The sequence below is a fragment of the Macaca nemestrina genome, chromosome 7, assembly GCF_043159975.1.
Source record: "Macaca nemestrina isolate mMacNem1 chromosome 7, mMacNem.hap1, whole genome shotgun sequence".
NCBI lineage: Eukaryota > Metazoa > Chordata > Mammalia > Primates > Cercopithecidae > Macaca > Macaca nemestrina.
In genome coordinates, this window is record NC_092131.1 from 19,365,246 (window position 1) to 19,387,247 (window position 22,002).

The window sequence follows — 22,002 nt, forward strand, 5'->3', positions numbered from 1 at the left end:
ATTTTTCTTGCACTAGCTACAGTTCAGGTACTGAATAGCCACATGTGGCTAATGGCTACTATATTGGGCAGCGCAGATACAGATAATTTATATCACTGTAGAATGTTCTTTTAGACAGTGCTGCTCTAAATCTAATGATCAGTTTTCAGGAAAAATGTGAGAGCATGTAAACTTGCCAAATGACCCCATGAGACTACAATCACAAAAGTCCAGAAGGTAGGAAATTCTACATGACAAATGGCTCCATTTCTGTTAATAACATGAAAATAAAAGGGAATAAAAACTTTCTTTTTTATAGCAAGAGAGATTTAGAAATATCCATTAAATGTAATCCGTAGACCTTGTTTGGATTCTAATTTAAGAAAATTGTAAAAATGCATTTTTGAGGCGATCATGAAAATTGCATATGAATCAGGTATTGAGTACTCAGTATAAAGATGTTCATTTTGTTGGGTGTGATAAAAATGTAGTTACGTTTTTAAAAAATAAAGCTTACCTTTTAGGGGTATGTACTGAAGTACAGGTGGCATGACGTCTGGGATTTGCTGTAAAACACTGGTGGTGGAGGGGGCACAGGAGAGGATGGATGGAGAAAACGTGGTAGGCATAAGGTTGATGGGTGAGGCACCATGATAAGGAGATGGGGTCACTATACTTAATGTCTATACATATATTTCAGAATTTCCAAAATAAAACTTAAAAAATAAAAATGCCGATGCCTACACATTGTCTTCTATTACTAGTCTAAGAAAAACAGATGAAGAGAAAAAGCTGCCTCTTCATACATTATTTGGAATTTCTGTTGTGCAAAATGTGGTCACCTAATTTATTATATAATTCTTGTCATATATTGTATGAAATATTTTATATTGGAAAGTTGATCAGTAACTTGATAAAGATTTAGATAAAATATTTGATCAGCATATTTTTACTTTCGGGCAAGTTTATGGAATACTTGCTTTTGAATTAAAATGTGCAATTTCTTTTATTCCTTGGCTGACAGTTTTGAATTCAGGTCTACGTGTTACATTTTATTACTGCTTTGTTTTTTTCCTGTTATTTCATTCTTGTTGCTCGGTTGCCAGGCTGGAGTGCAGTAGCGTGATCTTGGCTCACTGCAACGTCCGACTCCCAGGTTCAAGCGATTCTCCTGCCTCAGCCTCTGAAATAGCTGGGATTGCAGGTGCTCACCACCATGCCCAACTAATTTTTGTATTTTTAGTAGAGATGGGGTTTCACCATGTTGGCTACGATGATCTCAATCTCCTGACCTCATGATCCACCCTCCTTGGCCTCCCAAAGTGCTGGGATTACAGGCATGAGCCACCGCACCCGGCCTGCAAAAATATTGAAATAACATATTTATAAGCCATCTTCAGCCCCACCAATATATAGAAATTTTAGCAAAAAGTGATAATGCCATTGAAGTGAAATTTCTTGGCCATCTGCTCCTACAGTAAATACTTCTTTAAGAAAAACATATTATGGCTGGGTGTAGTGGCTCATGCCTGTAATCCAGGCACTTTGGATGGCCGAGGTGGGAGGATCGCTTGAGCTCAGGAGTTTGAGACCAGCCCGGGCGACATAGAGAGACCCTGTTTCTATAAAAAAATTAAAAACAATTTAGCCAGGTGTGGTGGTGTACACCTGTGGTCCCAGCTACTCAGGAGGCTGAGGCTTGAGGATCACTTGAGTCCAGGAGGTTGAGGCTGTAGTGAGCCATGATTATGTCACTGCACTCCAGCCTGGACTATAGAGCAAGAGGCTGTCTCAAAAAAAAAAACAAACTATCAGTCTGTGTATCCATCCATCCATCCATCCTTCCATTCATCCATCCCTAGTTGCTTCCATTAAAGGATTTGAGGGATAATACAATAACATATAGTAACAACCACTTAGGTTTTTACTGTATATTAAACACTGTCCCAAGTATTTTATTAATTTAATTCTCATAACAAATCTTATGACGTAGTTGCTATTATCTCTATTTTGTAGATGAGGAAACCAAGACACAGAAGGGTTGAACACCTTGCCCAAGGTCACACTGCTAGTATGTACTGGAATTGGGACTCAAGCAGGCTGGCTCCTGAGTCCTTGCTCTCAACCATTGTGTTTTGTGGACTGTCATGTAAAATACTAAATGAATAAAAATACTAGAAACATCTATAACTGTAGATTTGTCGTGGTTAAGAACAAAACCTTTGGGTCATTCAGACCTGGGGATTCAAACTCCATCTCAGTCTAGCTCTATGCATTTGAGCATGTTGCTTAATCTCTGAGCTCCAGCTCTTCATCACTTAAAGGTAGCTATTATTAAATAGTGGAGAAAGCAATTAAGAGAGATAATGATGATTGTGACTATGCCTGGATTTTAGCTGTGAGCTTAATGGCAGCCAAAGCAAAAGAAGAAATCTGAGTTCCATCATTCATTATGTAACACAAAGAAGCATACCTCTTTGCAAGCATGACACATTTTCCTGGTATATCATTTAAACAGAAACTTTCAGGTATAATTTTATGTGAGACATTGAACCAGAAATGAATAAGTTAAAGCAACTATGGAAGAATCAATTCTCATAACAGTACAATGTAAGGCTGTGGAAGGCTACATTAATTGGGTTCAAGTATATTGCTTTTCATGTTTTTTGTTTTTTGTTTTGAGACGGAGTCTCTCTGTGATGCCCAGGCTGGAGTGCAATGGCGCCATCTCAGCTCACTGCAACCTCCGCTTCCTGGATTCAAGTGATTCTCCTCCCTCAGCCTCCCAAGTAGCTGGGACTACAGGCGTGTGCCACCACACCTGGCTAATTTTTGTATTTTTACTAGAGATGGGGTTTCACCATGCTGGCCAGCCTGGTCTCCAACTCCTGACCTCAAGTGATCTGCCCGCCTTGGCCTCCCAAAGTGCTGGGATTATAGGTGTGAGCCGCCTCACCTGGCCCTGTCTAGTGTTTTTGATTTAAGGAAAAGGCCTAGAATATTTAGAATGGAATCTGTGAATAGCATGTTCAATAGACAGACTTCCCTAAACACAGTCTTCCTCAGATAAGCTTTTGAAAAGAGCTGCTTTATAGAAAATCTCAAGTTTTTCTGTCTAATGGATCCCACAACTGCCAGCATCCCATTAGCTAATGGAGGGAAATCAATGGGTTTGGCTGTTAGCAGGTGGAAGGGGAAAAGGTGGATCCAAATTCTTCTTATTTGAATGGATGGTGTTTTGGTCAGGTTCTTCGGTAATAAAGAACAGAGGTTTACATGTCTGTGGCTGAAATAAAGACTCATATGAAATGATTAAAGGGGTGGGCTCTCAGAGGAATTCAAACATGAACTGTAACTGGGTTGCACTTCACAGGCACCGAATATGGAGGACATTTTGGATTCCAGATGGCTCCATAGACTGCTCTGGCAGAGTGTCTGTGATCTCCATTTAGCACTGTATCCCCAGCATCTAGAATAATGCTTAACATATAGTAGACCCCAGTAATTACCTGTTGAGCAAATAAATAAAAGGAAATAGTAAATCTTCACCCTAGAGTTTTATCAAAATGGAGAAGTGAGTGGCTTCAAGTACGTGATTGATACAGCTGCTGTTTGCCGGCTATGCTCTTAGTCGTTTACATATATTATTATTGGAATATGTTCAGTCCTGTGAAGGGGTGATGGTACCCTCATTTTACTGGTGATAGAATTTGAATTCACAGATTATGACTTGCCCAAGTTCATGCTACTAATTTGGAGAGTTCAGGTCTGCTTGACTCTAAACCTTGTTCTGGTAACTGATGCCGTATATATTGAAAGTACAAACAGGGTGGTAAACAGAAGTAAACCCACATTACCAGATATTAAGAAAGCATCTTAACAGCTGTTTTGAGGGATTTCATCAGAAATACTGTAATATCAGCCTGGTCTGAAATATCAGAAATCATTTTTCTCTGGCTTTACTTTCCAGTGCTAGGGAACTTCCACCAAACAAGGTAAGCAAAATCTTATATTACCAAGTTACTAGTCAGCTTTTAAAGTAAAGATTGGCCACTGGCTTTCCATTTCTCCAACTAAAAAGAAATTGTAGAGACTGTTTTACAGGGCATGGAGCAGATGACTAATTGTCTTATAGGATTGTTTTAGTTTTGAAATAACTATAGGATAAGTAACTCATTAGATTGATTAAAGTGTATGTGTAAGTGTCATATGGTTGAGGACTTTGTCATCCTTGTTTGAAACCATCTAGGGGCTCTGCATGGTAGTTCATGTCTGTAGTCCCAGCATTTTGAATCCAAGCACTAGGATTACTTGAGCCCAGGAGTTTGAGACTAGCCTGGACAACATGGTGAAACTCCATCTCTACAAAAAATAGAAAAATTTGCCAGGCATGGTGGTGTGCACCTGTAGTCCCAGCTACTCAGGAAGCTGAGGTGCGAGGATCACCTAAGCTTAGGGAGGTCGAGGCTACAGTGAGCAGTGATCATGCCACTGCACTTGACCCTGGGCAACAGAGGGAGACCGTATCTAAAAAAAAAAAAAAGTAGGATTAAGGTTTTGTTTTGCTGGTTTATGCTTCTCTACCAAATTATGGTTAAATGCATTATGTCTCAATGAGATAATATTGACATTGACCTTATAAAACTGACATTTTTTTTATAGGTATCAGTATTATCTGCAACTGAAGAAAGATATCTTGGAAGGAAGTATTCCTTGTACCTTAGAACAAGCAATTCAGCTAGCAGGCTTAGCTGTTCAAGGTAAATAAGATCAATTCATAATGAAATAGTTCTATCAGATTAAAATGTGTTGCAACAAAATAGCAAGGGATTTTTAAGTTAACTGACTGTCTATATACATCTTTAGTAGTATTTATATATTAGCGAAGTATTCTGTTATCTAAGGGGCTTCCTTTTGGGAAAAAATGAACTTGGAATACCTCAATGAAATATGAGACTTCTGGATGTTAATCATGTTATATGTCAACAGAGCAAACAGTACAATAAATAGAAGTATACACACACATATATTCAATCACATGCCAAATGACGTTTCGGTCAACAAAAGACCTCATATAGGACAGTGGTCCCATAAAATTATAACACTGTATTTTTAGTGTACCTTTTCTGTGTTTAGATACACAAATATCATTGTGTTACAATTGCCTACAGTATTCAGTACAGTAACATGCGGTATAGGCTTCTATGAGCAATAGTCTATACAGTATAGCCTAGGGGTGTAGTAGGCTACACCACCTAGGTTTGTGTAAGTATACTCTGATGTTTGCACATCTCCTAATGATGCCTTTCTCAACGTATTCCCATCATTAAGTGACATATGACTATATACATATACATTTATTAATACTATGCTATGTATTCATCTAGTTCAAAGACTTTATCTGCTAATAGGTCATATTTTAAGAAGAAAGATATGCTAGTCAGTGAGTTTGATGAGGTTATATTCACTTATAGTTTAAGTACACTTCTTTTGTGTGGTTTCTTCTTATTATTTCAGTAGGTTTTTGGGGAACAGGTGGTATTTGGTTACATGAATAAGTTCTTATTAATTTAGTTACTTTTTTTTTTGAGAAGGAGTCTCGCTCTATGGACCAGGCTGGAGTGCAGTGGCACGATCTCGGCTCACTGCAACCTCCGCCTCCTGGGTTCAAGCAATTCTCCTGCCTCAGCTTCCTGAGTACGTGGGATTGCAGATACCTGCCACCCCACACACCCAACTAATTTTTGTATTTTTAGTAGAGATGGAGTTTCAACATGTTGGCCAGGCTGGTCTCAAACTCCTGACCTCAGGTGATCCACCTGCCTCAGCCTTCCAAAGTGCTGGGATTACAGGTGTGAGCCACCGTGCCTGGCCATGGTTACATGAATTAATTCTTTAGTGGTGATTTCTGAAATTTGGGTGTACCCATCACCTGAACAGTGTACGCTCTACCCCATGTATAGTCTTTTATCCCTCACCGCACTCCCACTTGTTTGGTTTCTTAAATGGTTGTCCTGGATTATGCAGTAATATCATCATTCATAATAGATAAAGATGGCTGGGTGTGGTGTCTCATGCCTCTAATCCCAGCACTTTGGGAGGCCAACGTGGGAAGATTGCTTGAGTCCAGGAGTTCGAGACCAGCCTGGGCAACATAGCAAGACCTTATCTTTAAAATGTACGTATATAAATAAAGATTCTGCATTTCACCAGCATTTTTGAATTATTTTTTTGATTTTTACATGTCTAATATACATGTATTTACATGTACGTGTGTATTTTCTTTTTTGTGGAGACAGTCTTACTCTGTTGCCCAGGCTTGAGTGCAGTGATGTGATCGTGGCACACTGCAGCCAGAACCTACTGGGCTCAAGTGAACCTCCCACCTGAGCCTCCCAAGTAGCTGTGACTACAGGTGTGCGCTACCATGCCTGGCTAATTTTTAAACTTTTCTGTAGAGATAGGGTCTTGCTATCTCTTGGGCTCAAGCTATCCTCCCTCCTTGGCTTACTGAAGTGCTGGGATTATAGGTGTGAGCCACTGTGCCTGGCCGGGAAGGTTTCTGACAGGGCATTATTTCAAACAATTACTGGCATTTCACCTTGGGAGTGAAATTTAATCAGAATAATTATTAATAAAACTCCTTCAGCTATTAGCAGGCATGGAGACATGCATCATTTTTAAACAAATGCCTGATGCACATAGAGCCACATTCCTTTTCAAGGTACTTTGGATTTTCTTAAGTATCCTTTTTGGCTTTAAGAATTACTTTTTCATAAACATTTTGCTGAATTGTCAATTTTTTTAAAAAATTAAAAATTTCAAAACAAATATATCTTGCTGTAATATATTCAAGTGGTCTAAGTCCATTTCATCACTACTGTTGACAATTTGGTTTCTCCTTGACATTTTTCTGTACATAAGCAAGCATATATGATTACAGGGTAGGTTTTGTTTGCATTTTAACTATAAAAATGAGATCATATTACATATAGCTTGCAACTTGTTTTTTATTTAATTCATAGGCATTTTTCCAAGCCAAGACTCATGTCTACCTAATTAACATTTTTAAAAAGATACTTTTAAAATATACTTTTTATAGTTATAAAAAACTTGACTTCTGAAATATTAGCGTACCATCTATATATACTGCATGTTGAATTTTGTTGCACATATTTTGCAATGAAATTTAAATATAATTAACGTGAGTTTTTGTCATTCTATATAGCTGATTTTGGTGACTTTGATCAGTATGAATCCCAGGACTTTCTTCAGAAATTTGCCTTGTTTCCTGTGGTAAGACTTCTTTTGACACTGGGCTTTTTAAAACAAACAGTTCATTTCTATACCCTTAATAATCCCTGAAATGAAATCTGTATGATAGACTTACTGTCAGGAATAGGATTATAAAAAAAAATTCCCTCTTATAAACATCTCAAGTGTGACTGCTTTCTCCGTTGTAGTCATCTTGGTCCTTGTGAACCCACAGAAACTGAAGGGTCTATAGTGACTGCACTGTGCCTGGAGATATTTGTTTTGTATTTGAATGTGAGTTTAAAAAGAAGGATTCATTTTCAGCTTCTCAGGAAGGCGCAGGTTTTGCTTTTTTTTTTTTTTTTTTTTTTTTGAGACGGAGTCTCGCTCTGTCACCCAGGCTGGAGTGCAGTGGCCGGATCTCAGCTCACTGCAAGCTCCGCCTCCCGGGTTCACGCCATTCTCCTGCCTCAGCCTCCCGAGTAGCTGGGACTACAGGCGCCTGCCACCTCGCCCGGCTAAGTTTTTGTATTTTTTAGTAGAGACGGGGTTTCACTGTGTTAGCCAGGATGGTCTCGATCTCCTGACCTCGTGATCTGCCCGTCTCGGCCTCCCAAAGTGCTGGGATTACAGGCTTGAGCCACCGCACCCGGCCCAGGTTTTGCTTTTAACTGAAGGTTTGAGACCTTACAAAATTATATTGAGGAATGAATGTCACTTCTCATCAGCAATTTAAAAAGTAGATGACGAAGACACTGCCTTCTACTTTTATAAAGTCATTACTGATGGAAGGGACATGGAAACTGCATTGCAACAACTAAGGAAGGTGTGGCATGCTCTTCTGAGTGTCTGCACAGCCAGCCAGAGAACACACAAGATGTTTTTATTTTGCTGGGCTCAGGACTGGCTGACTACTGTCACCAACTTGAAGTAACTTAGCTGAAACTTTCCCAGGGATGAATTGAGAAGGTGGGGCAAGTTTTTTTTTGTTTTTGTTTTTTGGCTCCTGTGAAGAAGCCACTTAATTCCTTAGAAAGGTGATTACCTATGTAAGCAAAGCTCCCATATATTAACAATAGTCATAATTTTGCCAGATAGTGACAAGAGTCATTAACAGTCAATGGCCATGAGTCTTTCTAAGAAATTTGGGTGAATTTTCACATACTTACCACTGTGTGTTTTCTTCAGGGATGGTTACAAGATGAAAAAGTATTGGAAGAAGCAACCCAAAAAGTGGCCTTACTACATCAGAAATACAGGTAACTCTAAGAAATAAGACATGGAAATAGCATAGAACCAATGTTTGCTTGAATTTGAAATATTCAATTAAATATTTAATTTATATGATTAATATGTATTTGCCCAACTGTATTTGGAACATTACTGCCACTGCTATTACAAGTAGCCAACATTTACATAGTACTCACTATGTGCCATGTGCTGTTCTAAGTAAGCACTTACCCATATTACTCATTTATTGTCCTTTTTTACCAGTGAGGACACTGAGGAAGTTGAAAGCAGCCAGTCATTGAAGGGTGCCCATTTTTTATTGTGTATAGTAAAGGTTTATTTGATAACCTCATCCTGTATAGGTTAATGTAAAATTAGGATGATTTGTTTTCTTTTATGATACAGCTTAGCAAGTCCAGGGTTACTTCCCTCTGTATACCTATGGAAGCTGTGTCTGTCATCTGGGGAACTACGCTAAGAACTATGGTGCTTAGTACTCTGAACTATGCTTCTGCATACCTTTGTATACTTGTACATATTGACATTCTTTCATGGTGAATCTCTGTGTTGCCTGTAAGAAAAAATACTCTTCTAGAGAATGCTAGGTTTCATTCTAAACCAACTACCACACAGTTCCACATACAGATGTTCCTTGACTTAGGGTGGGGTTAAGTCCTGATAAACCCATAGTAAGTTGAAAATACTGTAAGTCAAGATGTATTTAATAGACCAATCCTGCTGAACATCATAGCTTAGCCTAGCCTACCCTACCTGTTCTCAGAACACTTACATCAGCATACGGTTGGGCAAAATCATCTAACACAAAGCCTGTAATATATTTTATAATGTTGAATATCTCATATAATTTGTTGAATACAGTACTGAAAGTGAAAAACAGAATAGTTGTACGGGTCCTCGAAGTACAGTTCCTACTGAATTTGTATCACCTTTGTACCATTGTAAAGTTGAAAAGTCATTCAGTTGAACCATCATAAGTTGAGGACTGTCTGTACTCTATCATTAAATTCTTATAACTACTCATTAAGATAAACATTATTATCTCCATCTTACAGATGGGGAAACCAAACTCAAAAAGATTTAGTTATCTCTGGCCGGGAGCGGTGGCTCATGCCTATAATCCCAGCACTTTGGGAGGCTGAGGGGGGCAGATCACGAAGTCAAGAGATCGAGACCATCCTGGCAAACATGATGAAACCCTGTCTCCACTAAAATACAAAAAATTAGCCAGATGTTGTGGCATACACCGGTAGTCTCAGCTACTCAGAAGGCTGAGGCAGGGGATTTGCTTGAACCCGGGAGGCAGAGATTGCAGTGAGCTGAGATCGTGCCACTGCACTCCAGCCTGGTGACAGAGCAAAAAAAAAAAAAAAAAAAAAAGATTTAGTTACCTCTACATGTGGTAAAGGTGGGAATTGAAAGCAGGTCAGTTTTGTTAGAACCTATTGCTTATCACCTTCCAAATAAAATAACCTTTTGCCTCTAGTCTCTCTCCACTCAAATCCACATAGTGGCTCACAAAAGATTAATCTCCCTAGCATATCACTTTCCTCTTACGCCTCTCCTTCTCCTTCCACGTGCTTGTGGGTATTTTCATGCTTCCTGCTAGCCTGAGTTCATTACTCTGGGATTAAAGGTCTCCCATAAATTGGTTAAATCCTGCCTTCCCAGCTTTACCTTCTGCTGTCCACATGAACCATTTCTTTTCTAGCTTAATTGATCCCTCAGGCACACATTGCCCTGCCTTTTGTCACTTCCATTTATTCATTTGTGCATTTCCTTAAAAGATAGCTTAGTGTTCTTACTCTGTATTAGGCAGAGCAAGAGTGCTGGATGCTATGGCACAAAGATAAATAGAATAATTTCTTGTCTTCTAAGCGTGCATTCCCAGCCCTGCAATATGAGGGCTGGCAGGACAACCCACTATAGTAATGATAATACATATAAGAAGATAATGAGTGCAGTTAGAGGGGTATGGGTGGAATGTATTGGGACTGCACAGAGTTGGGGCATTGGGGAATCCCAGAAGGTGACCCAGAGGAAATGATACATAGACAGAGTCTTGAAGGATATTAGGGATTGGCCAGATCCACAAGTGAGTCACAGGCATACCAAGAAGAGGGATTCTCATGTGCAAAAGCCCAGAGGGGCTAGGGAACATACTCTATCTGAAGAGATGCAGAGTTTGGGATGGCTGCAGTGTGGGTGCCTTGAGCACAGAGGGGAGCATCGGAAGATGAGGCTGGAGATCCAAGTCTGCATGCACTTGGGCACTCCTCCTGTACCCACACTGCCTTCCTGCCCATCCTAGTAGTGCTGCACTCCACTCACCTGAGCGAAAAGGGGTTTTCATGTAGCCTTCTTATACCCTTATTCCCTGCATTCGACATTTAGCACATAATTCTCAGTAATGCCTGATATTTTGTTGTTTTTGTTTTTGTTTTTTTGTGGTTTTTTTGTTGCCCAGACTGGCGTGCAGTAGAGCAATCATAGCTCACTGCATCCTTGAACTCCTGGGTTCAAGCAGTCTTCCCGCCTCAACCTTCCAAGCAGCTGGGACTATAGATGTGCACCACCATGCCGGGCTAATTTAAACTTTTTTTTTTTTTTTTTTTGTAGTGACAAGGTCTCACTATGTTGCCCAGGCTGGTCTCAAACTGCTGGCCTCAGGTGGTCCTTTCTCCTTGGCTTCCCAAGGTGCTGGGGTTACAGGCATGAGTCACCGTGCCCAGCCCTGATATTTGGGATAATAAGCAATTACTTGGTGATTTAAGAAAAGTTCAAGATTTCACCTGAAGATTTTTTTAGGAAGTTTTTTTATCCCCTACCTTCCCAGTCATCTGCCTTAAGTATAGAGAGCAGGATCTCATGTGATACTTTCAGCATTCAGTACAGTGCTTTACACATACTGATTTTCAGTAAATATCAACAGATTGATATAACCAATTATAGATGCTTAGAAACTTGAAATGTTTGTAATGTCCTATGCTAAATTGATACATAGGTTTTAAGAAAAGCTTTATTTTAAACCATTTTAAGCTTGCTTTGTGAACAATCTTGCTTCTTTTGGGTTGCAGAGGGCTCGCAGCTCCTGATGCTGAAATGCTGTACATGCAGGAGGTAGAGAGAATGGATGGCTATGGAGAAGAGAGCTACCCTGCTAAGGTAAGTGTGGCTCGGTGGCTGGGGTTCTTTAAAGTTAGGCTCACGAATTTGAGAAAATCGTAGGGAAATCCAAAGATGTCCTTATGTGCAAAGGCTGAGGACATGCAAAACTCTGGAAACTTAAAAGCCGAGGTCCTGGTGACCAAAATTTTGTGGTAAAACGCATTCCCATTTTGCGGTTCATACTTTGAAATGGTCTTGAAATAGAGTTCCTAAGGAGGGCCAAACTTTTTCCATTTTTATACATATCTATAAGATCATAGATCTCATTCAGACTTTTGTCTTCCTGCGTGGTTACTCTGTAGGTCTTCTGAACTTCCTGCTTCTGGGAAGCCAGTCCGGGGAACTCTGTAGCAGCAGTTCCTCTGCATCTGCTTCCTGGGTGTTTCTTCTTTTGCTTTCTCCTTTTAGGATAGCCAAGGAAGTGACATATCCATTGGAGCGTGTCTTGAAGGTATCTTTGTGAAACACAAGAATGGAAGGCATCCTGTGGTATTTAGGTATTTTTCTTACCTCTTTTTGTATGTTTTCTGTGACTCCTGTTGGTGATATATTTTTTTAGTACTTACAGCAGTTAAATTGTTCACAAGTCTATACCAAGGTCTCATTAAAAAATGGAAATAATTCCCTTCCTAGAAAAAAAAATACCATCGGAATGCAACAGTCCTTTTCAGTAAGCCACTTTCTTCAAAACGAAATTTCCAGAATATAATGCCTATAATGATGGCCTACTATAAAATGCTTAAAAATGTGTGACCCTTTTTGTGCCATATGGAGGCCATTCTTTGTTTTGATATGAATTTTTAATTTGAGCTGTGCTTTCCAGGGCAATTTATTGGTTAATTTATTTACTGTGAGACAAGGTCTCACTCTGTTGCCCAGGCTAGAGTACAGTGGTATAGTCACCACACACTGCAGCCTTGACCTCCCAGGCTGAAGTGATCCTCCCATCCCAGCTTCCTGAGTAGCTAGGACTACAGGCTAATGCCACCATGCCTGGCTAATTTTTGTATTTTTTGTAGAGACAGTTTCGCCATGTTGCCCAGGCTAGTCTCAAACTCTTGGGCTCAGGCTATCTGCCTGCCTCCCAGAGTGCTGGGATTCCAGCGGTGAGCCCACTGTGCCCGGCCTGTAGGGCTTTTTCTTATGAAAAATATAGATCTTTGTTTTGACTCTAGTTTTGTACCAAAATTCCTAAAATACCAGTATCTAAGCAAATTTCAATAGTTTTTTATAATGTTGGGTTTTTTGCTGATATAAAAAAAGATACGGCCGGGCGCGGTGGCTCAAGCCTGTAATCCCAGCACTTTGGGAGGCCGAGACGGGCGGATCACGAGGTCGGGAGATCGAGACCATCCTGGCTAACACAGTGAAACCCCGTCTCTACTAAAAAAAATACAAAAAACTAGCCGGGCGAGGTGGCAGGCGCCTGTAGTCCCAGCTACTCGGGAGGCTGAGGCAGGAGAATGGCGTGAACCCGGGAGGCGGAGCTTGCAGTGAGCTGAGATCCGGCCACTGCACTCCAGCCTGGGCGACAGAGCGAGACTCCGTCTCAAAAAAAAAAAAAAAAAAAAAAAGATACTATTCATTTGTGGAAATCTTGGAATGTGAAGAAAGATGGAAAGGATATATAGCAATGTACTAATAGTAACTGACTCCGAACAATGAAACTACAGGTGATTTTAATTTCCTTTATAGTATTCTGTGTTCTAATTTGTATCTTAAAGACAGTAAGTTGGTCCATATTGTACAATCCCTGCCTTTAATTCCTTAAAATCTGTAATCTGGAAAATCCAAAGTTCATTTCATAGAAATACTTGCAGTTTTACTCTGAGATTCTATTTACCCAGTTGGGTAAATTGGGTGCAGACTAGTGAAAATTAAAACTTTATATTGTTTTTAAATTTATATTTATTATTTATTTTATTTTATAGAGATGAGGTCTCGCTGTGTTGCCCAGGCTGGTCTCTAACTCCTGGTCTCAAGCGATTCTCCCTCTTTGGCCTCCAAAGGTGATGGGATTACAGGCGTGAACCATGGTGTCCAACCAAAAGCTTATATTGTTTTTATAAGGCAGGAAAACATATTCTATCACTTTTGTTTTTTGGTTCCTTCATGTCTACCATTTGTTGAGTGCTTATCATGAGTCAGATAAACTATGCTGAGCATTTTATGTGAATTTTTTTAGTGTAATCTTCATAACACTCTCAGCAGTAGGTATCACCACCTCTTTGCACATGTGATAATTGAGGCTTAGAAAAGTTGTGATTTGTCCGTGGTCCCTCAGTTATTAACTGGCATAACTAGGACTATAACTTGGGTCCTCCACTTTATGCGTGGGCTCTTAATTACTGTATTAAACAGCTTTTATTCTTTCCACCCCCTACTCACTGCCAGCATCGCAACACACACATTACTTAAGCTTTCTAAACCACTCCTACCATTTCTTCTTGAGAACTAGTTTTGCCTTTGAAGAGCTTTTTCTCTAAACTGACATCTCCTCTCTCACTTCCTTTGCTTTACTGCCTCTTAAGCCATGAATTCTCCATGGTGATTATGACCTCAGAGAGTACCCATCACTTGGGGAGCAGAACCCCACTTCTAGAATGCATTGCCCTGGGCTGGGTGGCTCCCCTTTGGCAGTTGCTCTCTTGTCCCCAAGCCACTTATATTAACCCTTCCCAACATGCTGAGTTGGGGGTCAGGGAGAGGAGAGGAAAATAGATCCGTGGCTTCACCTGAAGGGCAGGGCTCTGATGGTGCCCAAAGTGTCACATGGAAACTTGAAGCATCTGCCTGGCTTCCTTTATCACTGGATGGGAATTTTCACAGTTGCCTTAATGTGATGCTAATAATCTTTAGATTTAACAAACACTGAATCACTACTAAGTTGATTTTATTTTAATACATTTAAAATAAATCTAATGGAGAAGGATAAAATTTTTTCTTCCATAATTTTTTCTTTTTATGACATTCTATGATTATGTAATAAAATCAAATAATAACATATAAAAGCTAATATGATAAAATTAGAAAGTATGAGATTTTGAATTGTAGTGATCACTTCCAGAATAGTTCACTCTTTGAGTTCCTGGCATTTCAAATTTATCTTCACCCTGAAGCTTTTCACAGCACACCTCCCCAACTTTTGTGCCTTATTTTAATACCTGCAGCACTTAAAGGTTCTTGTTGGCTTCTGTGTTCTTTCTCCCACCTTTCCCCTCCACCTGTGCTCTTTTGAGGGAAGCACTGTACTTCACTAATAGTGTCCCTAGGACCGACTGCAGTTTCTGGCATTGTTATAATAGGTGTCTTTTATTTTGTTGAATGAGTAAATGAGGCATTGGCAATCAGCTAAGACAGGGATCTTCCATCAAGCACATCTGACATGTGAGAATGATACATTTTACATCTTTTAAATTCTCTTTTCCCTCATTTAGTATACATGAGTTTACTTTTTACAACTAGCTGCTGTCACTTCAATTAGAACATTCATGCTAGCTGATTAAAACCACTGGTTTTTTTTTTTGTTTTTTTGAGACGGAGTCTCGCTCTGTTGCCCAGGCTGGCATGCAATGGTGCAATCTTGGCTCACTGCAACCTCTGCCTCCTGGGTTGCAGACGATTCTGCCTCAGCCTCCTGAGTAGCTGGGATTACAGGTGCCTGCCACCTCACCTGGCCTAGTTTTTGTAATTTTTTTTTTTTTAAGACGGAGTTTTGTTTTTGTTGCCTAGGCTGGAGTGCAATGGTGCTGTCTCAGCTCACTGCAACCTCCACCTCCTGGGTTCAGATGAATGATTCTTCTGCCTCAGCCTCCTGAGTAGCTGGGATTACAGGTGCTTGCCACCTCGCCTGGCCTAGTTTTTGTAATTTTTTTTTTTTTTTTTTTAAGACAGAGTTTCGTTTCTGTTGCCTAGGCTGGAGTGCAATGGTGCTGTCTCAGCTCACTGCAACCTCCGCCTCCTGGGTTCAAGCAATTCTCCTGCCTCAGCCTCCCAAGTAGCCGGGATTGCAGGTGCCCACCACCACACCCAGCTAACTTTTTTATATTCTTAGTAGAGACAGGGTTTCGCCATGTTGGCCAGAAGTCTGAAACTCCTGACCTCAGGTGATCCGCCTGCCTCGGCTTCCCAAAATGCTGGGATTGCTGGTGTGAGCCACCATGCCTGGCCTAGTTTTTGTATTTTTAATAGAGACAGGGTTTCACCATGTTGGCCAGGCTGGTCTCGTGTTTTTTGTTTTTTGTTTTTCTCAAAAATGTCACCAAATACTAACTTATACGTCAGGCTTAGGGAAAACTTGTATATTCTATCTCCTTGTTTTGCCCACAGGCACTCACATTGCCATTCTCTATTTGCTGTTCTTTAGGTGGCATGACATTGCCAACATGTCCCACAACAAGTCCTTTTTTGCATTAGAACTGGCAAATAAAGAGGAGACCATCCAATTTCAAACTGTGAGTAAACATTAGGGGTCTGCATGGAATGTTTTTCCTAAAAGTTAACAAGTTCTACTTCTGCATGCTTGTATGTATTTGGAGGCAGGGCAGCATTAAAATTATAATATTTTGTAATTGTATAAAACATGCAGTTTCATCATATAGCATTTTGCAAAATGGCAGTTGGCAAAAAATGGCTGCTCAGTAAATGCTGAATGAATGAGTCTTTGGATAACTACTGTCTGATCATGATAACCTTTAAATTAAACCTCAGGGGTTAAGTGGGGGAGAAAGTAAGCACTGATATCTTGAATTTCATGGATAAATGAATAGCTCTGAAGAAATGTTATTTAATAGTTATTTGCTTTTGCTCTCTTGACAAAGGCAATATTGAGTTACTGAGTCATATTTTTGTTTAAAAATGTCTGAGTATATTTGGCAAGAATAGAAGTTGATATTTTTATAGTTTTTAGATTCCCATGTCATTTTGAAACTGTTTAATATGAGAATCACATTGTTAGAACAGATTGTTTTGTCTTCATAAGTTAAATCCTACTTGTGGTGTTCATACCATGGGCACAGTGTTGGAAAATGAAAGGCTTATAGTGTCCTGAAAGTGACTTTGTCATATGATGTCACCCATTATGTATTTAGACAAACTGTGCATTAAACGTATCAAGTTGTGTGTATGCTTTCATATTGCTTTATGCCTATTTTGTTTGCTAGGAAGACATGGAAACTGCAAAATACATTTGGAGACTCTGTGTTGCGCGACACAAGTTTTACAGACTAAACCAGTGTAACCTGTAAGTATGTCCTGCTCGTGGAAATTATCAAAAATAATGAATTTAGAAATTGTAATCTTGAGTATACTGTGTCATCAAGAAAGACATTTTATCAATTGATATCTTTTTTTGATCCTGTAGCTATTTTCCTCATTTTAGCTTTGGACCAACTTCTAATAACTACATTGTATGCCTTTAAGATTTATTTCAACTAGTTACGAGAACTGTTCTAATTCTTGAAAGGTAAAAAGGGAACAATATCCTTTATTTGTTTAAATCAATCCTCTGATCAGCATTTTGAATCATTAAAGATTATTCAGCTTTTCCAGCCACCTGAAGAATTTGTGCCCCTCCTTCCTGGTGTGCATTTTTCTTAGCCTACATGGGTTTTTCACTGTCTGCCGGATCAATAAAGCATACGGTGATATTGCACATGTAAAATACTGTCCTTCATCTCTATTCCCCTCCAGCCTCTGCACCGTATCTGTGCTTTCCTTAATAGCAGGTTTCCTCAAGAGAGTTGTGTATGCTTGTTTATTTCCTTCCTTCCATCCTGTTTCCCCTAAGCTTCCACATTACTGACACTGCTTGTTGTGGTCAGGTGACTTTCGTCCAGTGATCATTTTACGAGTTCTTTCACTTGACCGCTCTGCAGTAGTGATCCTCCAACAGCTCATTCCATCCTTCCTGAATCCTGCTCTTCTTTGGCTGCCAGGACACCTTCCGCTGCTAGGCTTCCTCTTTCTAGACTGTTTCTTCTCAGTCATGTTCGCTGGTTTGGTCCTGAGGCCTTTTCTCCAAATCCGCTCCTCTAGGGGGCTTCTCCTGGCCTGTCCTCCCACTGAGCTCCCGGTTCAAGCGATTCTCCTGCCTCAGCCTCCCGAGTAGCTGGGATTACAGGCATGTGCCACCACACACCGCTAATTTTGTATTTTCAGTAGAGACAGGGTTTCTCCATGTTGGCCAGGCTGGTCTTGAACTTCCGACCTCAGGTGATCTGCCTGCCTTGGCCTCCCAAAGTGCTGGGATTACAGATGTGAGCCGCCGTGCCTGGCCCTCCCTGAGCTCTCGACTCCTGCATCCTACCGCAAGCGTTTAGTTTGCTTAGTCCTCAATACCACTCTGAAAGTTGTGGTGAATATATACTACTGCCTGTGTATTCTGAAGGTACAGCTGGCAGAACTTGCTGATGAATTGGATGTGGTATGAAACCTGACCATTTTTACCACTCGTGCTAGCAGCTTGGTGCTAGCTGCCGCTGCTTCTCATCAGAATATTATGGTAGCCTTCTGACTTTCCTGTTTCTGTGCCTTCGCTGCCTGTAGCTTATTTTCCATATGTCAACCAGAATGATCTCAGTTTAACCTGAATCAGATCCTGTCACTGTTTTTTGTTTTTGTTTTTGTTTTTGTTTTTGGAGATAGAGTCTTGCTCTGTTGCCCAGGCTGGAGTGCAATGGCATGATCTTGGCTGACTGCAACCTCCGCCTCCCAGGTTCAAGTGATTCTCCTGCCTCAGCCTCCTGAGTAGCTGGGACTACAAGTGCACACTACCACGCCCAGCTAATTTTTTGTATTTTTAGTAGAGATGGGGTTTCACCATGTTGGCCAGGATGGTCTCAATCTCCTGACCTCGTGATCTACCCACCTTGGCCTCCCAAAGTGCCGGGATTACAGGCATGAGCCACAGCACCCAGCCCAGATCCTGTCACTCTTCCTAACCCTCCTTTGGCATTCCACTTCTTCTTTTTTTTTTTTTTTTTTTGAGACGGAGTCTCGCTCTGTCGCCCAGGCTGGAGTGCAGTGGCGCGATCTCGGCTCACTGCAAGCTCCGCCTCCTGGGTTTACGCCATTCTCCTGCCTCAGCCTCCTGAGTAGCTGGGACTACAGGCGCCCACCACCGTGCCCGGCTAATTTTTTGTATTTTTAGTAGAGACGGGGTTTCACCGTGGTCTCCATCTCCTGACCTTGTGATCCGCCCGCCTCGGCCTCCCAAAGTGCTGGGATTACAGGCGTGAGCCACCGCGCCCGGCCTCCACTTCTTTTTTTAAGTAATTTTTTTAGTTTGTGTTTGAGACAGCTCTGTCACTCAGGCTGAGCACAGTGACGTGATCATGGCTCACAGCAGCCTCTCAACCTTCCTGGGCTCAGGTGATCCTCCCACCTCAGCCTCCTGAGTAGATGGTTGTGTACCACCACACCTGGTTAATTTTTTGATATTTTTTATAGAGGCGGAATCTCCTTATGTTGTCCAGACTGGTCTCAAACTTCTGGACTTGAGGGATCCTCCTGCCCCGGCCTCCCAAAGTGCTAGACAGGTGAGCCACCATGCCTGGCCCCATTTTACTTCTAATAAAAGTATGAAACCATACACAGTGTGGTGCTTGCCTGGTTCCAACCTTGTGTTTTTTATCCTCCTCCTTGCTTGCTCTGTTCCAGCCACAGTGGTATCCTGGCTAGGCTACAGATGTGCCTCACCCTAGGGGACACTGTCCTTGCTGTTTTCCCAGGTCTCCACCTGCCTTGCTCCCTCATTGCAGCCTGCTATTTGCTGTCTGGTCAGATATGACCCCCTTCAGAGGCTGTCCCTGATTGTCCTATGGTACTCCCCTTCCACTACGATCTGTCTCTTTGCCCTCTAACTTTGTTTTGTTCTTTATAGCACTTAGCACCATGTGAATTTCTATATTTGTTTGTTTGCTTGTTTGCCTATATCCCCTGCCAGCAGGTAAGCTCTACAGCAGTGCATGAGGACAGACATTCTTCCCTGCCTTCAGTGCTATATTCCCCGTGCCAAGCAAGGGCCTGGCTCACTATTGGCCTTAATTAATTTGTTCAACTAATCTGTAGATACAAGTGTTAAGAGCTGTGATTCGAGATGTCTTGGTGCTGGTGCTGTAAGATCCCTTAGGAAAACGGTACCTCACCCAGAACTGCCAAGATAGGAAAGGCTACCCAGGCAAGTGACATCTAAGCTGAGACCTGAAATGTTTCGTTCAATTCCCACAACCTTTCTTTAAGCTGTCCTCTTGTCCTTGTACCATTTCTGGAGGCGCCTCCTGGAGCTGCCTCCCACTTGGCCCCCCGTGCCCTATCTCACCTGTATGCAGTCAGTCTTCTGGATAGATAAGCAAAATATGTAGCACTGCTGTTGAAGTTACATGTCAGGAACAAATCTGAGTATGTGCCTCTCACCCGCCCCGTCCTGGGTACAGGATTAAGGGCAGACTCCTCAGGTCCTTCTCTGGACTTAGCTGCCCAAGCCCAGTGGCCTTGGAGTCTGACTCCAGGAAGAAGTCTTTCCTTATCATGTGAATGCTCCCAGCCCAGGCCTTTGCTAAAATGTCCTTCCTTCCCTTCTCTGGCAGACTCTTAGTCATTCTTCAAGACTGAGTTTAAAATACAGCCCCTGTAGACACCACCAAGCATACAGTTTGTTTAGTCCTCAATATCACTCTGAAAGTTCTGTTTTTTTCTATGTCTTTTGTAACAATGATCTGAATAATTCGTAACAATAATTTAGTAAATGCTTGCGCTATGTCAAGCATTATACTGAGAGCTTTTATTTTCTTTAATCCTTACAGTAACCCTGTTGGGCACAATTATTACTATCCCATTGTTGATGAAGGTATGGAGACTTAGAGAAGTGAAGTGTCTTGCCCTGCCACACAGCTAGTAAGTGGAGCAGCAAGACTCCAGCCTGCGCTCTTAGCCGCTGTGCCAGCCTCTTAGAGTAGTTCCTGCCTGCTCTTTTCATGTGGATTCGATCTGTCTCTCTTGTTTGATGGAGCTCCATGAGGGCAGGGTCTCCTCTTCCTCATCTTCGTGTCCCCTATCTGGCAAGGTGCCCTGTGTGTAAGGGCTTAGTGAACGATGGGAGCTGGAGTGTGGCAGTGATGGGAGTCACAGGGGAGAAGAGCCCTTTTGCTCCTTTGTCTTTTCCTTTTATTACAGATTGTAAATGAGGCATGGGGTGGAGGGAAAGTCTAACAAGGGCATTTTGCCCCTTAGCACCAAGAAGGAAGGAGAAAGGCTGTGGAAGTGCCTTCTGTCTTGCAGGGTGTGAGAGAAACTCTGGGCAGGAGCAACAGTGTAAAGATAACATGCAGAGATGCCCACCCGGACAGGGAGCTGCCCAGTGGTTTGCACGTATGGCCCAGTCCCTGTCTCTTCTCTGCCTTCCCCTGCACCATGTTTGCATCCGAGTCCCCACCGCTGTTCTGGTGATGGGATTTTCGTAAGCACTGACAGGGAGGAGGAACCTGCTTTCTTTGTAAATATGGGAACAGGTTTCCACTAGCTGCCTGGGTGTATTTGCATATGAAAGTGTTCCCCCTGGTGGTGATGTTCAGCAGTGCTCCTTGCCGTTGGGGTTCCCGGAGGCTGGCCTGGTTATCCAGCCATATGTGGCATGATTTCTATGCAGAAGTAAGTTCTAAGATTCAAGCAGTAGATAATGCAGTCTGTTGGACCACAGCATTTTCATTTTAAAGACTTTAATAAGTTAAGAGTGTTCATAATATTGAGCCATTATTACCTCAGTTCATTTCTTCTCTGGAAAATAGTGGAGAATCTACAATGTGAATAAACCATAAAACATAATCCCTTTCCATGAGGCATCCATATTGGCTGGTGATTTTTTTTTTGTTTTTTTTTTTTTTTGCAAATTAACAACTTGTAATAAGTAAAAGAGGGAAGTGGGAAAAGCAACAAATGATTGATTATGGTGAATGATTCAGTCTTAGAAATTCAGCTCTAGTTTTTGGAATATTGCTATTTATTGGCAAGTGTGAATAAAACTACATTAATGTCATCAGTTGCATATATTATACCTAAATAAGGAACACCTGATTCTTTTCAAAATGGAATAATTATGTTTAAAGGGCTGTTTTCCAAAGTTTGTTTTCAATCTCTATATATCCAATAGATTGTGGCAGTCGATTTCCATGAGCTATTCCTATGTAATTACTTATGATTCATTCTGTAGGGAACTAATATATTTCATTGTGAGCATTTGTTTCCCATGTAAAGTAAATGAAGCTTTTAATATTAGCTTTTAAAATTTTGCTTGATAATAAAATGAAAAGAACTTTAATTGTTACGACCATGTTTTGAAGGCTGTCAATATAGACT

The 22,002-nt window shown here is 41.1% G+C and overlaps 1 protein-coding gene across 2 annotated transcripts in view; it reads left to right on the forward strand.

Annotated features, from left to right (window-relative positions):
• The window catches only part of LOC105467583 (protein tyrosine phosphatase non-receptor type 21), a 91,122-nt gene that overhangs the window by 41,743 nt on the left and 27,377 nt on the right, over nucleotides 1-22,002 (forward strand). For both annotated transcript variants that reach the window (XM_011717298.2, XM_011717299.3), the window contains exons 4-10: nucleotides 4,642-4,739; nucleotides 7,208-7,275; nucleotides 8,422-8,492; nucleotides 11,559-11,646; nucleotides 12,058-12,146; nucleotides 16,016-16,103; nucleotides 16,812-16,891. In XM_011717298.2, coding sequence (XP_011715600.2) covers nucleotides 4,642-4,739; nucleotides 7,208-7,275; nucleotides 8,422-8,492; nucleotides 11,559-11,646; nucleotides 12,058-12,146; nucleotides 16,016-16,103; nucleotides 16,812-16,891 — 582 coding nt within the window. The remainder of the gene's footprint in view (nucleotides 1-4,641; nucleotides 4,740-7,207; nucleotides 7,276-8,421; nucleotides 8,493-11,558; nucleotides 11,647-12,057; nucleotides 12,147-16,015; nucleotides 16,104-16,811; nucleotides 16,892-22,002) is intronic.